This window comes from Henckelia pumila, chromosome 3, assembly GCF_033568475.1.
Source record: "Henckelia pumila isolate YLH828 chromosome 3, ASM3356847v2, whole genome shotgun sequence".
NCBI lineage: Eukaryota > Viridiplantae > Streptophyta > Magnoliopsida > Lamiales > Gesneriaceae > Henckelia > Henckelia pumila.
Window position 1 is genome coordinate 199,112,985 of NC_133122.1, and position 15,129 is coordinate 199,128,113.

The window sequence follows — 15,129 nt, forward strand, 5'->3', positions numbered from 1 at the left end:
ATTTTCGTCGAGTTAAACCAAAATAAAACTTATCGTTAATGATATATATTTATGTCACAAATATTAATTTTCATCGAATTATAGAATGAGTCGACATATTTCACGTATACAAACATCTGAGACAGAGATCACTCTTTTAATAAACAGGCCCGAACATGTAGTTCTAATTTGAGGCAATTGTATCGGGCCCCAAAATTTTAAAAAAATATTAGTATAGTATATATAATTAATTTATGACCTCATCTCATGAATAATAATTAATTTATAGTAGCCTGTTATGAAGACTTGAGGTCTCACTGTCCATTTATCTTTTTATCTCTCGTAAATATTCTGCAAAAATTGATAATCAATACGAAATATCTATCTATCAAGTTTGCGCTAAAAATCAAATCCCCACTATTCTATGATAGTCAAGCTCACTATCACTCGATCTCTATTTATAGATTCTTTTCGGGATATTTTCCAACACTTAACTGAATAATTTTTGTGTCCATCAAAAGTTGTATTGACCGAAAGAGGAATTTTCAAGTTGAATTTACTTTGTTATAAGAAAGATAAATGAGCATACATCAATCAAGAAAAAAAAAAGTGTTTGATAACACTTATTATGCAAAATTAATCAATATTTCACTTTCAAAACTAAGAGACTGATCAATATTCAAGTAAATATTTACCGGTTCAAAACATTAATTTTATATATTTTTTGGATGATCTTGGCTTTATTAATATTTGTTTATGACATATTTTTATCTATTTTTTTTGAAAGACATCTATTTTTAATTTTATTTGTAGAAGTCATGTTATTTATATTATCATATTTATCGATAAAAATATATATAAATATTAAGCTTTAAGGGCAACAATTTTTTTATATTTGCCTCAGGAGTCAGGCCTCACAAAACTCAGGTCCGACACTGTTAATAAACTAGTAGCTTGGCTTCGAGTTTTATCATATAACCAATCACCAAATCAATTCGTTTTTGCTCACTCCTACTTGACCCCATTAATACATAATATTGGGTAAATGTTATTCCACGTCACCCTCGTAAAAATGTACAAAAAAATATAAAATTAGTACGTTTTTACACCACTGTAATTTTTTTTCGACAATACACCACTGTATTTTTAAAATCAAGTACACTGCATTCCTGTTTTATTAAAAAACTCGAGCATATTTATCGCATTTGTAGGAGTTATATGTCTGATTTTTATTCTTTCATATTTTTTGCATAAAAAGTATAGATATTAAATTAAAATTTTAAATTTTAAAACTGAAACTTCTATAATAAATTTTTATATTGTTAGTGATATGATTATTTTAAATTCAAAATATAGATAACGATAAAAAATATTTTATTGAAAGATGATAGTTATGGATAGATATAAATATTTTAAAATCGATTTTAATATTTTTTATTCAATGGAGATAGAGTATATTTTTGGTATATCAAAAACACAATAACTCCTGTGAGATTGATCTCATATTCGACTCAACTAAAAATATATTAATTTTTATGCTAAAAATATTATTATTTTTATTTTAAATATGATCTGAATCTACTTGTTTCACGGATGTATATAACCCAAAAAATAGTTACCACTTAAAGGGAAAAAATTTGTGCATGTCATTTTTAATGTTAAACATGCTTGTATAGAAATTAGAGATGTGAATCTAAAAAAAACGAAATTAGAGATGCAATAAACTTAGAATTGAAATTATAATTTAAAATATAGTTACGAGTTAAAAAAAAAAAGATAATACCGTACTGTTATTTTCAAATTTTAAGGTTGTTTGTCATAATTTTCCTAGTTATGAATAATGTACTCGTTTTATGACTATATATCAGGAAATCAAAATCCCTTTACTTTTCTTTTTCTTCTTCGTTTTTTTTTTTTTAATTTTTTCGCTGAAATCAAAGTGGAATTGATAATGACCCGGCCCTCCTCCTACTTTGTAGCAAAGTGGACATGATCTATTTAAAAATTGTTTAGGTCAAACAATGGCTTTAAAAAATAAGCATATTGGGAATTTGGACATCTAATGAAAATAGAAAAGAGACATTTTTTTTAATAAAAAAAAAGAAAAAAAAACTCGCTCCTAACATTAAATGGGTACGGGAATCAAGGCATTGCCAAGTACAACCTACTAGCGGCAATGCACACGTTGAAATATTTTATTTTTTAAATTAGTTTTTTTAATGAAATTTTTATACAATTTTTTATATCCAAAAATAAATCGGAACCTAATAAATTTTTTAATATTTACATCATATGATAAGATTTTCATTTTATAATTTGAAAATCCACCGATAGATTTAATGATTAACCAATCAAAATACTGATGTTTGGTGTGTAAAAATGTTTAGATTGTGAGAAAAAAATATATGTAGATTAACATTATTGGATGAGATTTTTGTTTTTAAAAAAAGTGGATAATGGATGGTTGAAAGTTAGAAGGGTATTATTGAAATGTAAAAAAACTTTACTAAATGACGATTTCTATTATGTCCTCTTTCTTTATATATAGTAATAGATAATAGATAATAGATAGGTAATTTATTTATTTATTGATAATAAATTTGTAGTACACATACGTAATTAATTTTTTCATGACTAGAATAAGTAAAAATTTATCGTATTGCAGTAAAAAAAAACTTACCCAATCGAGAATCTGGGATTGATTTCTTGCCTCATACACATAATAATTTCCAAAGGAACAAAACCTCCAAAATTTGAATTGTTCTATATGAGTGAAAAAAAGTTGATTTTAGTCTGCTACATATAATTAAATGAGAAATCCTATAATAAATAAATAATTTTGAATTTTAAGAAAGATATGTCAAATTTTCTTCCCGTAATATCACTTCTCCAAAATACTCTCTCTCTCTCTCTTTTTATGAAGACATAAAATTACAGACAAAAGCTATAAAAGGTGATAGGATCCTCTCAAATAATAAATAAATAAAAGCTGGTAGGATAAAAATTGCTCTAATATCATTAAACTTGACAAAATATTTATCATTAATAAAAAGATTACACTAACTTGTACCAAATTTTAAAATACATGAATATATTTAATGCTTCGAACTTGGGATGGGATTTTATGCTGTTTCCTTTCCGCAATACGAGAAATTATGAAATTATAATTTTAATGCATGTACTCATTTTATAATTTTAATGCATTTAGTAAATCATGAAATTATAGTTACGAGTTCAAAAAGTATATGCATTAAAATTACATGCAATCTTTTCCACAATTGCATGCATTGACCCGGAATTTTATATATACCCACAGTCCCCACTGCAAGTGATCTGCAACTTAAAAATCATATGAACTTTATTGCACTTATTAATTAGCATTAATAACTACGATGATATAGATTTAAATTAGTTAAACTAAAGAGAAATATTTTGTAAAATAGTCATTCAGAATTCCACTACCTCAAAAATTGTCCATTATATCACATATTGATAAATATCTGTCACCAATGGCTGATAGCTAATTCAAGGAATAAAAGTCCTTCTCATTCAGCCCATCAGTCCACGCATGTTTGGACCTTCCCTCCAGAAAATTTTGTAAAATGTAATGTCGACGCTGCTCTTTTCAAGGATCCACCTCGCATGGGTTATGGTTGTATTATTCGCGACGCCTCCGGAGCTATTATCAATGCTAAATATGGATTCTTCCAAGGCAATTTCCTTTCGTCTACAGCTGAAGCCTTAGGAATTCGCGAAGCTCTAAGCTGGATAAAGGAGCTAAAGCTCATCAACGTTATCATCGAATCAGACGCGCTCCTAGTGATCAATGTCATCCATTCTTCTGTGATGGATGTTTCAAGCCTAGGCCTTTTGGCGGAAGATTGTAGATTCCTTTTATCAGAACTACCATCTTGTATTTTATCTTTTGTTTATAGATCAGCGAACCAGATGGCTCATTCACTAGCTAGATCGGCTGGTTCTTCGACTGATCGTGACCGACGGGCTCTTAACCTGTCGTCCTTTGTATTTCCCCCGGTTTGATTTTATAAAATTTACCTTTGAAAAAAAAAAAATTATTCCGACCATTGGATATTCCTTGAGAGCACTGCCTTGAATAAAGTTGGGAAAAAATACCAAAATTTTAATATACCGAAGTTATCACTGTGACTTTCTTTCACCGCCCCCGTATGGATATCGAAAAAATACCGAATTTTCGATATATCAAAGATTTCGGTACGATGCGAAATTTTTCAGTACGATGATAGTATGAAATTTGAAATTTTTGGTATGTACCAGTATACAGATATACCGAAATATTATATAAAAATTTAAATATATATAATAATTTTAATCAATAAATTTATAAAATTTAAAAAATATAAAAAAAAATTCGTATAAAACGGTAAACACCGATATCGTACCGAAATCTCGATATACCGTAAAATTTTGATATAATCAGTATGACAGTTATAGGTACTGCTGAAATTTTCGATACAATATCGATAAAATTTTATTATACCATAATTTCGATACAACATACAACATACGTTTTTTGATACGATACAGTATGCCTGACCTAGTCTTGAAAAGACACGAGGTAAATTTATTGATGTTCGAGTATTGGGTCTTCATTGATATTGAATTCGCATCCTATATTTTTGTGCGTTCTTCTTGGGAGTTTAAAAAATGACGATAAAAAGAGCACATTAATGCAAAAGCGAAATATATATATCATTTATAGAGTATACATAAACCCATAATCCAAAAATAACAAAACATATTGAAATCAAAAGTTCAACGAAAGAAATTAAGATCGATATATGATCAAGGAACATTGGTAGAAGAAACGAGCTTCTTATTTTTATTGCTGAGTCTGATGATGGAAATAATGGTGACGATGATCATGAGTAGGAGTCCGATGAGTGATGCAACCATGGCTGCTCGTCCACGGTCGCAGAAGCTCTCGATTTTATCACATATTTTGTTCCACCGTGCATGAGAATTCCCATCCCTACCCAACTGCCCCATGAAAACCGCCGCGCTTTCGCCGCCGGAGACGAGAGCCACGTTCATCTGGCCATAAGCAAGTTCATCATCAAAATCAAGAAACGAGTACTTGGTAGTAGCTGGAACATAAATGGGAAAAGAATGCCGATTTTATCAAGTATTACAAATGTTTTTGCTATACAGGTTTATCTATATTTGGCGGCATCACATGTATGATAAATGTCTATCTCAAACAATTAAGCAAGTACTGTTGAACAAACTTTAGTATTCTATTACCAAGTCCAAGATTGCAATTGCCAGGGGTGCATGTCCCTTCAAACCAAACTTGTATCCAATAAAACTGACCACCAACATCAATAAGTTGTGGAGACTAGCGTTTGCATTAACAATCACAAAGAACCTACAAAACCCACAATCAACAAATTGAAAGAAAAATGTTTATTTCAACTCAACAAAGGAAATATTTCAAGTTAATTTGTTGACTATAAAATCTTAACTTCAACCAGAATCCCAGATGATACCAGTATTAACATTAATAGTTATAGTAGGACCAGTAACATACACAAATGCTGGAGTATGTTGAAATTTGGCCGTGAGAGTAGCTGAAATAGACGTGGTTCCGATCGTAGCCACGAGCACATTCTTGGTTTCTTTGTTGAGCGCCATTACTAGGGTGGCTGCTAATGTTGCAAGAAATGCTAGCAATCTCAACAAGGGAACTACCCAATCCACCCTTGAACTAGGGGTCGGTTCTCGGTCGGAACCGACCTCGGGTCTTTCAACTCTTTCCGAAGCCATGATGAATATCAGATAGATGAGAATGTAGATGAGATATAAATGTATTTAAAGAGTGGCAGAACAGAGTTAATAGATCCAAATTTTTTTTAACAAAATAATTTTTTGGTTCGTTTGGCTAGCTAACGATCACTTGCTTGTTTGTTTTATTAGTTGTTGGGAAAAGCGATGAAGGGGACTTATGTTTAGGTGAATCTTGATTGGAAAAAGGAACTAATATGGATTCTTAAATTGTACAAGATTTGCAACAATTGTATTGTTATTTATTGATTATATTCTCAGAAAGAGGCTAAGTTTCGGTGTTTTAGGTATTACTGATAAAATAGCCCACAAATCAAATCAAAATATGTATGGATTTTCTGTTCTTCCACCTTTTTTTTCAAAAAAAAAAAGAAAAGAAAAGAAAAAGAACAGAAAAAAGCACCGATTACATAAACTAATCATAATTCTTTCAAGTTTAAGTGGATAGGTTATGACTTTTTTTGTTTTTCTGAAAACCATACCATAATGCTAATTCACCCTACTAAGTTGCTGTCTTGCTGTTACAAAACAAATTTTTCATTAATATAATTGCAGAAAGCTGTAGATTCAAAAGGTTCATAAGTTCACCCACATGGTACAGAAATTTCAGATTTCTTAATGAACTTTACAAATAATTTTATAATCCCATATATCTCATAGCCAATATATGCACAAGTTGTCTCTATAAAACTTGGTTGGTTCTCCCACTTCATTGCCATTACCATTATGTTGTCACTCCAACGACAACGTTGCTCACCTATGGCAATATAATAAATGACATAAGCCCCAGGTGTGTATAAACAGCAACGTTGTACTATAAAACAGAGAAGCAAGAAGTGAAATGTATGAAGAACTCACCAACTTGCCACTTTCATCAATTGTCGTGGGATTCTGCACGACAACAGTTTGATTCTGAGTGGGGACTCTTGCCTGTAGCAAAAAAGGAAGTTTTAAAAAAAATCACTCCTTAATCAGCCGTCGTATTAGTGCAACACATGCATGATCATGTGGCTCACCGAGGAAGTAGATGGCTCTGATGGCCGCAGGGAATTCACAACAGTTCGATGCACCTGAAGGGATGACCTGGTGTCATCCGTCTGCAAAAGATATAAATAAGGAACGATAATATCCAGATTAATTACAGAATTTGGGAGAACCAGGGTCCAGGAGCTACGGATAGTATCAGAGGCTAAACATTTGGTTGTTTGGTTTGCTTAAAAGATAAACGAGGGACAAATTACCACAGAAAATGCAACAATTTGTAAGCTGTTTTACATGTTCCCAACACAATTCAACTCACTCCGACTACCTAGAAGTATGAATCTATTCAACTTTCAGTTTGCACCCTCTTTGTCAATATAAATACAACAGGTATTCATTAACTATAGCATATTAGTTGGACAATTTCTTGTGTATAGCTCCAAAGCAATCCTGTAGAGTCATAGAGAGGAGCGCAGGAGGGGGAAAGGCTCATGTTTCAGCTGTCAGCTTAAGGGAGAGATTATAATTTATATTTTAACTGCACACCGTACATGGTAAATATAATGGTGAAGGGTTACCAACATTGACATTTGTAATATAGTGGCAGATTGAACATTTAACTGATGGAGCTCCAGCTGGATACATCAGAACAATGCGACAGTTTCCACAATTGACATGAGCAACGTGATTAGGCATTGGTGCCGCTGCTGCAAATCCATACATAGAGATAGTAAGCAAATGAGAAGGAAAAACTAGGATAACTAACTCCATGGTCATATACATCAGCGAGGAACCAACATTCAAAAAGAAGGATTCTGTTGCAGCAAAGACAGCAGGAAAACCATCGATGGGGTTAAGGTTTAAATAATAAGGGGATTTTGGCATCGCTATAAAAATTCCAATTCATTAAATTGGTACCAGGCACCAGGTTCACAGTATGACAGCAAGAGCATCTGACGCTGGTAGCCCCCTGCGCATGCATGAGTAAGGTCCGGCATCCTCCACATATTAATTGAGCCATATCCATGCCTGCGCGTGCTAAAAAAGACTCAGCCCATGTTGAATATCATACAAATACAGTTGCAGTGCAATGCCCAACGCTTTCTCACTAGTATCATCAAGGAGAAGAATCTCAAGCATTACCAGTTGGTGGCACAGGAGTAACCATATTGCATATTGCACAGCGAACATTCGTTGCTCCTCTGGGATAAAGCAGGACAGTCCTACACCCACCGCACACAAGCTGGCTCTGCATATCTACAGAACTCAAAATTTTCAGGATAAAAATCAAAACTTTTGAGATTCGACATTCTCTTTATTTTTTCTTGACCATTTTCCAGAAGTTCAGATAAAATATATCCAATCACCAACAGAAGAAAATGTTTTCTGAGAGAAATGCTGCCGCCAGTGATAGGTTTTTAACCTTATTGATGCAAAATAACTTTGCCAAATAACAACTGCCCAATGCAAAAAAGATCTTTCACAGAAATTTCACACAACCCACCAAAACAGAAGAAGAGATGAATTGTTCAATAATCTCAAAATTGTTCAATAATCTAGCGCAAAACATGAAAAATTAACCTTTTGAGGAAACAATCTACAGGATTTAAGAGTTTTTCCCAATCCTAACCGAATTAGTATACCTTACAGGAGGAGCATACGACGAGCAAACAAGAATCTGATGAGTTATAGAAAGGGAAATCGTCGATTCCAATAAAATCAATATATGGGGAAGGTCTGCAACAAAATCATTAATCAATGAATAAAAATCGCAATCAAATTCTCCGCGATTGGATTAAATAACGTTGAATTTTCAACTTTCCCCGTTGAAAGTTTCCCGAGTTCGTGGTTGACACCCTCAACGGAGAACGAAGGCTTCATGTTAAAATATCATTATCCTCGTATTTATAATGAAAGTTTCTATAACGACTCTAAAGTTTGACTTTTGAACACAATTTATAACCTTTCTTTTGGTCTTTGTTTTTTTTAATTGCAAAACATTTTTTTTCGAAAGTTCACAAATAAAAAACGAATATTTGACCGATATAAATTTTCAAACTAATTTGTTTGTTGGACTTGAGCCAAGTTAATATAACATTTCTTAAAATACAAACTGAAATTTGTGGAAAAAAAACAAATTTGAAAAATATGATATATAAAAAAATATAAAATAATATGGACAAATTAGAAATCACAGAGAAGAATATACATATGTTTTTAAGAGGAGATTATAACCAAAATGGTCTTCTCAGTTTCAAATTTGGATTTTTATTTTTCACAAGACATGCCAGCATTTTTCGAAATATGTCAACAATCCAACTAGCACGAAAAATCAAAATATAATTTAACTCAAAAGATTTAAAAAAAAAATTACACAAACGTATATCATTTTTGTTATTTTCTCTTCTTATAAAATACATATACTATATGGCAGATGTGAACAATTTCACAGTCAATAATATTATGTTATATTATCAGTGATTAATTATTTTTTTAATATGGATCGTTGGATTGGTCTGCTGCTATCTTAACGCATAAGTTTCAACATGAAAGTTATAATAACAAACGAATCAATAAAAATTATCAGATCTCATAATAATGTTTTACAGCATATGATGTTTCGAAGTAAGCAATGGATTCTACAGTTTCATTCATCATATTCGTCGAAGGGATGCCAGCCTTTTCTCGAGGTCTTCAACATCAGTGGATGCAACAGAACTGGAAAATTCACACAAAAAGCATTTATAGCAACCTATATAAGAGTAACTTCAAGCATCATATAGCCTTCGGATGGAGAAAAAGTTCAAGAAACGAACCAGATGAGGTTGTAATGAATGCTGTGTGCAATGATATACATGGAAGAATCCAGAGACAAGGTTTTTAAATAAAAAATGGAAGGTTTTCGAGAGATGGTGCTCCAAAAAATGACACATACCTGGGAGCATTTTCAGCTTTCTTTGATGTGATACGTCCTTTTGGAGCTGAGGATAGCTGTTACTCAAAGAAGGTGGGTATCAGAATCCAGGAATGTATGAGAGAACTTTATGCGTGGAGAGATGAACTGAAACAAACCTGTGATGCAATGTCGACGCCAATCTCATCAAGCACCTGGTTGGTAAGTTCTTCAGTCTCTTCCTCAGCCTCATCTTTGTCTAACGTCTCATCAATCGCATCCGACATCATTTCAATCTGAAAGGAATATCATTTTGGTAATATATGTAATCAGATTGAAGAAAAGGTCTAGCAGGAGATAAACACGGCAAAGAGGGAAATTGGCAAACTTAGATTAACCTATAGCAAAAACTTTTTACCTTAGTCCCGAATATTTTTATTTCAACATGATGTTTGTTTTTCCGAAAATGCTCATAAAGAAACAAACGCGAATCTATAAAGTTGAAAGTTTACCGTCAGGTCCATCTGCGCTGCCTCTTTCTGGAATTCTTTGATCATTTTAGTTTGTTTTGCAGGTTCCATTTGCTAAAAGAAAATGAAAAACAAATTAATTAACTGAATCTATGAAAATCTCATTTTAATTACTTGAAACAGAAGCAAAAAGATCAAGTAGAAACGCCTACCTTGTTCATGGCGGTCATGGCTTTGGTTGCACCTTTCATACCAGTTGAAATTGAAGTACTGGCATACAATGCCTACACATGTGGTAAGAATGTTCAGAACACATGAGAAGCACAACAGTTATACACCAAGAAATAAAGAATCTCTAGATGATGTAATGTCATCATTTCCAAGGTCGAGATTTACCCAAGGTCACAGTGATCACCTGAGTATGAGTTGCCACACCTCTGATCTGGGCACGACTCCCTTGCAAGTTTGTTATTTGCTGCCGGAGCCGAACTAATTGACGAGCTAAGATTTTTGTGGCAGCCTAGTTTGCCAAGAAAATAGCAAGTTACTAAAATTTAGCTTTCAAAATCTGATTCTTGTGCCTATTTCTTGCATTTTCTCAGATTATTTTATGGAATTATATGCATTTTCTGGTGTCCTTCAAGTGTACCCAATGAAAAGCTACAGAGAGAAAATCTGATAGGCCGCAGGGGCATATTTTATTGTTTATTATATTATTTATCTATATAAAAGAATTCGTCATTAAAACTCACCTCATTTCCTGTTTTAGCCGTTTTCTTGATCTCTGCTACCAATTTCCTCTCCTAAAATAGTAGTTAACAACGAGATTTCTCGTAAGTAATATGACACACAAAAATAAATAAAGGGGACATTCAAAAGGATCAGAAAGATATAACACTGTGGGATAAAAACATACCTCCATTTGTAAAGATGCAATCTCACGTTCAATCCCTGTGATTCCATAGAACATATCAATAGAGAAACTTATGCAAATGTAAAATCTGATACAATAGCTAATTCGAGGTAGCTAGCCTCCTCAAGAATGAAGATTGGAAGAAGAGAAAAACAAGAACTGAGTGACAAATTTCCTTACATTTGCATTCAATGACCACTAATACAAGTTTGTTTCTCATCTATACCAACAGGTTTCACACAATCTCCTTTCCATCTTCGCATCGTTACCCACCCCCTCGTGATGCAACTTGTTCTCAAGGTGAATTGTTGTAGCATCTAAGCCACGAGTCTTCCTCAAAGAAATAGGCTACTAGATAAAACCTACAACTCCACGGCATTTGGAATTCCCAAACAACTATATGTTTGGCCCTCGGTTCATCCTTTGCAGCCTCTTTTTGCTTTTGTTCAGCCCTGCATACGCCTTTTGAACCTTCCCCTTTGCTCTGCCTTTATGGAATTCTTGGTGCCCACAAGCAGTAGATGTGTTTGCCTTGAGTTGACCCTCTTTGGCAAAAGAACCCATCCAACTCACATCCCGGAAGGTTTTTTGGAATACTGTCAACAGAATACGTTGGCAACCAAATGGGTGAGTCCTAACTCCATTAGAGCATTCTCGATCCTTACTTGCAAGAAACAAGTCTGACGTTGCTGATCTCATGTCTGATGGGCCGACCACTCGTCTTCTTGGGCCAACAGTTCGGTTCCCAGGATCATCATCAGCTGAGATCCTTCTCCACCCTCTATATAAAACACTTTCATTCTCCTTCTCGCATACTTGCCTCATGCTCCCTCTCGCATAACATATGGCTTTTCTTGGTTCTTGTTGCTTCTCGAAGTTTTCTTCCATCGTTGTATTTATATCCCGCCACATTTTGTTTCACTACTTCCAAATCCTTTTTGAAGGTTTTGAAATTTTCTCAATGCATTTTAAGATTTGACAGAATTTTGTCAAATTTTGTTGCTTTTATTTCTTCCACCGTGATAACTTGAACTATTCAAGAATTCAATTATTCAAAAAAGCAATGAGAGCACCAAATGATACGATAGCTAATTCGAGGTAGCTAACCTCCTGAAGAATTAAAATCGGGAAAATTTAATTATATTTGCATTTCAATGACCGTTGATACAAACAAGTATGTTTTCTCTTTTATACCATTTGGTGGTTACACTTCTGTATAATCGATGTCCACAAACTATATACAATCTTGTAAAAGCTAGTAACATAATATGCATTCCATTCGCATCACTAACCATTATGGAATAGATTTATATTGTTGGCGACAAAACAACCTATCCCCGACTGAATTTTCCATGCAACTTGAGAGACTAAAAACAAAACGGAACAAAATCATGCAAATACTATTTTGAACAACTCAATAGCCATGGCCAACTCACCACACCTTTCAATTATTGTTGCCTTATGATGGACCTTTAACCAAGTGCATATATTTAGGGATGACAATGAGCCAGGTTGTTTGTATGTTTGTATGAAACCCGCCCCGTATTGTGCGGGTTCAAACCCTCAAACGGGTTGCGGGACGGGGCCAGGTCAACCAGGTCGGGGACTTGTCCGGGGTTTGGGTAGACCCGCCCCGCACATATATAAATTTATATATGTATATTATATATATATTTATGATGCACCTTAACCAAGTACATATATTTATTTAGGGATAACAATGGGTTTTTCCTGGGTCCAACCCGGATTTTGAGGCGGGCGGGTTGGGACCAGGTTTTTCCTGGCCGCTCCGAACCCACCCCGTTGCCATCCCCACATATATTTGAAGTCATTATGCGTTCTTCCTTTTTAAATACTTTGGTATTACTAGGAATATACTTCAAAGTCCTTGACACAGGTAGTTTAGATGCAAATCACATCATTATAATTTTTTAAAGATGATTTAAATCTAACATTTTAAGGATACAACAACAATAGTTGAATGATGTTAGGACCATGCAATATATGTGAGTTTCTAACCTCTCGTGGCAATCGTCATCTCCCTTTTGCTGGTTCTCAGTGCATCTGTAAAAACATGGCATTGTCATCCATCAAATTCTTCTGGCCAATTCAACACTCCCCAACACCAGAAATGACGAGAGACAAAAAAAGACGCTAAAAGAACATCTTTCTTCGGAACAATAACATTAATTGAAGTCGTGACCACTCCAGTAGAGAAGATCAGTCAAAATTGGTGAAAATTTAGCGACAGAATTCATGTAGCACAATGAAGCAGGACAAATCATACGAAAGACTCGAAAAAAGCCCAACACCCATGATCGGAATGACAAAACTGAAACATAAAAAGGTTACCTTTAGGCGAAGTTTTCTTCTTGAAAATGTTGAGATTCATTCTCGTTGTATGCTGAAACAGACAACTGGTGAGGGGTTTGGTGCCAACGAACCCTAGAATAGAAAAGCACGCATATTTGAGAGATATGGGAGAGAAATCTTCAGGGGTTTAATTTGACTGCAAAGTTTTTGAGAGCAATTTTCTTGATTTCTCACTGTCAGCACATGAAGGAGAGTTCTGAAGCGGACGATTGCTTTGGGGAGCGTGTGTCGTATAATTGCCAATCCAACGGTTAGAATTTAGTAGCCGTTGTAATTTTGGGTGACGATCGGCCACCGCTGTATCCCATTACGCATAGTTAAAAAGCCCAAAATTTCAAAAGAAAAAGTCCAGCCCAATAAGTACATCAACCTACAGTAGTTCCATCGCAAGGCCCAATAGCCCAGATCAGCGCTTGAACAAATTTAAATATGAGCTCTGGGTTAATTTTTTAATTTGAGCTCGTTAATTTCTCCGATATAAAATTAATTCATTTGGTTTTAACTTTATTATGTTTTTATATTTTTTATCTAATATCTAGCTTGATATAATTATATTACAAGTTTTAATTTGTAAACCATTGATCGATAAATTTTGATACCAATGTGGCTGTTTTTTTCCCTCAAAAAGGAAGAAGAAAAGAAAAAAAAAACACAAGATATATGATTTATCTACTCGATTTGAGTTGGACATCTTCAAATTCAAAATATCTTATTTGAGTTGATTCGATATTATTACATCTTCGTCTCAGATAGTGCTCCCGAATTCCAACATATATTGTATGAATAAATATACGGATCAAATAAAATTTTTATATCATTTGAGTATTTACATCAAACTTAGGAAGATCATACCAAAACAGTTATAATAGTTCCGAGATTTATAACATAATGTGGATGTATAGATTTTTCTCTAAATAGAATATGTTTTTTTTTATATAAAATAGAATATGAATTTTTTTTTTGAAATAAATCAGAATATGTTATCCGGGCAATAAAATTTGTGTATAAACCATTTTATTTTTTGAAAAATCTTAAATTTAGCTTGGGATTTCCTTTCGTGTAGGTGTTTGAGCTCGATTCATTTATTTTTTTGTGAGCTATTTTTCGGTGCGCTTTGGGTAAACTCTCGGATTAACGCAATAACCTGCAAACTACACTACTCAGGTAAATCACACTAAGCAAACCCTGTGTGACAGGCTAGTTCAAGAAAGTGTTGGCAGGGGGAATTGAACTCCTGACATTTGTCCAAGAGTTCACCTGCTCCACCAACTTGGACTACCCTTGGGGCAGCTCGATCCATTTATTAACTTCGATCATGACGGGTAGAACAGATCATTTTTATGGACTTTAGAGCAAAAATATTATTTTTGACATAAAAAACAATACTTTTCCATTATTATATCTAATATAATACTATATATTATGTAAAAACAAGTGGTCTCTTGGTATGAACACCATCTTGATTTTTATCTTTCAATGGTTATGTAATTATGCATATGTCATTTTCATTATATTTTTTTGTCATTTCATGAATATTTATTTACAAAAAAATATTAATTTTTTAATTTCACTATTTATTATTATTATTATTTATTATTTTCAGATAAAAAATAAACAATAGAAGACATACAACACGCGTGTGCGGGTACTAGTTATAAATTATAAATTACAAATTAAAGAAAGTGTAAAATGTTAAT

The 15,129-nt window shown here is 33.4% G+C and overlaps 3 protein-coding genes across 3 annotated transcripts; all 3 read right to left on the reverse strand.

Annotated features, from left to right (window-relative positions):
* Nucleotides 1-4,734: 4,734 nt before the first annotated feature.
* LOC140887096 (CASP-like protein 1B1) lies at nucleotides 4,735-6,202 on the reverse strand. Its single transcript, XM_073294131.1, has 3 exons — nucleotides 5,549-6,202; nucleotides 5,263-5,386; nucleotides 4,735-5,052 (listed from the first exon to the last, which is right to left on the reverse strand). Exons 1-3 carry the CDS (start codon nucleotides 5,782-5,784, stop codon nucleotides 4,804-4,806), a joined length of 609 nt encoding a protein of 202 aa, XP_073150232.1. The 5' UTR covers nucleotides 5,785-6,202; the 3' UTR covers nucleotides 4,735-4,803.
* Nucleotides 6,203-6,323: 121 nt separating this feature from the next.
* Nucleotides 6,324-8,669, reverse strand: LOC140887097 (protein LOL2-like). The gene is made up of 7 exons (XM_073294132.1): nucleotides 8,427-8,669; nucleotides 7,927-8,040; nucleotides 7,702-7,812; nucleotides 7,366-7,490; nucleotides 6,819-6,899; nucleotides 6,661-6,732; nucleotides 6,324-6,559 (listed from the first exon to the last, which is right to left on the reverse strand). The coding sequence occupies exons 2-7, from the start codon at nucleotides 8,036-8,038 to the stop codon at nucleotides 6,527-6,529; spliced, it is 534 nt and encodes a 177-aa protein (XP_073150233.1). The 5' UTR covers nucleotides 8,039-8,040; nucleotides 8,427-8,669; the 3' UTR covers nucleotides 6,324-6,526.
* A 698-nt stretch (nucleotides 8,670-9,367) lies between these two features.
* LOC140887095 (vacuolar protein sorting-associated protein 2 homolog 2-like) lies at nucleotides 9,368-13,623 on the reverse strand. The gene is made up of 10 exons (XM_073294130.1): nucleotides 13,412-13,623; nucleotides 13,079-13,123; nucleotides 11,063-11,097; nucleotides 10,899-10,949; nucleotides 10,562-10,666; nucleotides 10,359-10,430; nucleotides 10,189-10,260; nucleotides 9,856-9,972; nucleotides 9,719-9,774; nucleotides 9,368-9,501 (listed from the first exon to the last, which is right to left on the reverse strand). The coding sequence occupies exons 1-10, from the start codon at nucleotides 13,449-13,451 to the stop codon at nucleotides 9,438-9,440; spliced, it is 657 nt and encodes a 218-aa protein (XP_073150231.1). The 5' UTR covers nucleotides 13,452-13,623; the 3' UTR covers nucleotides 9,368-9,437.
* Between the last annotated feature and the right edge of the window lie 1,506 nt (nucleotides 13,624-15,129).

Coding starts and splice junctions, on each gene's coding strand:
- LOC140887095 (XM_073294130.1), bottom strand. CDS start 13,451: ATGAATCTCAACATTTTCAAGAAGAAAACTTCGCCTAAAG. Junction 13,124..13,411: donor GAAGAAAACTTCGCCTAAAG/GTAACCTTTTTA, acceptor ATGTTTTTACAG/ATGCACTGAGAACCAGCAAA. Junction 9,502..9,718: donor AAAGCTGAAAATGCTCCCAG/GTATGTGTCATT, acceptor TGAATTTTCCAG/TTCTGTTGCATCCACTGATG.
- LOC140887097 (XM_073294132.1), bottom strand. CDS start 8,038: ATGCAGAGCCAGCTTGTGTGCGGTGGGTGTAGGACTGTCCTGCTTTAT. Junction 7,813..7,926: donor TACTCCTGTGCCACCAACTG/GTAATGCTTGAG, acceptor TAGCACGCGCAG/GCATGGATATGGCTCAATTA. Junction 6,900..7,365: donor ACTATATTACAAATGTCAAT/GTTGGTAACCCT, acceptor TATCTTTTGCAG/ACGGATGACACCAGGTCATC.
- LOC140887096 (XM_073294131.1), bottom strand. CDS start 5,784: ATGGCTTCGGAAAGAGTTGAAAGACCCGAGGTCGGTTCCGACCGAGAA. Junction 5,387..5,548: donor CAACATACTCCAGCATTTGT/GTATGTTACTGG, acceptor TGGGTTTTGTAG/GTTCTTTGTGATTGTTAATG. Junction 5,053..5,262: donor CAATTGCAATCTTGGACTTG/GTAATAGAATAC, acceptor GCTTATGGCCAG/ATGAACGTGGCTCTCGTCTC.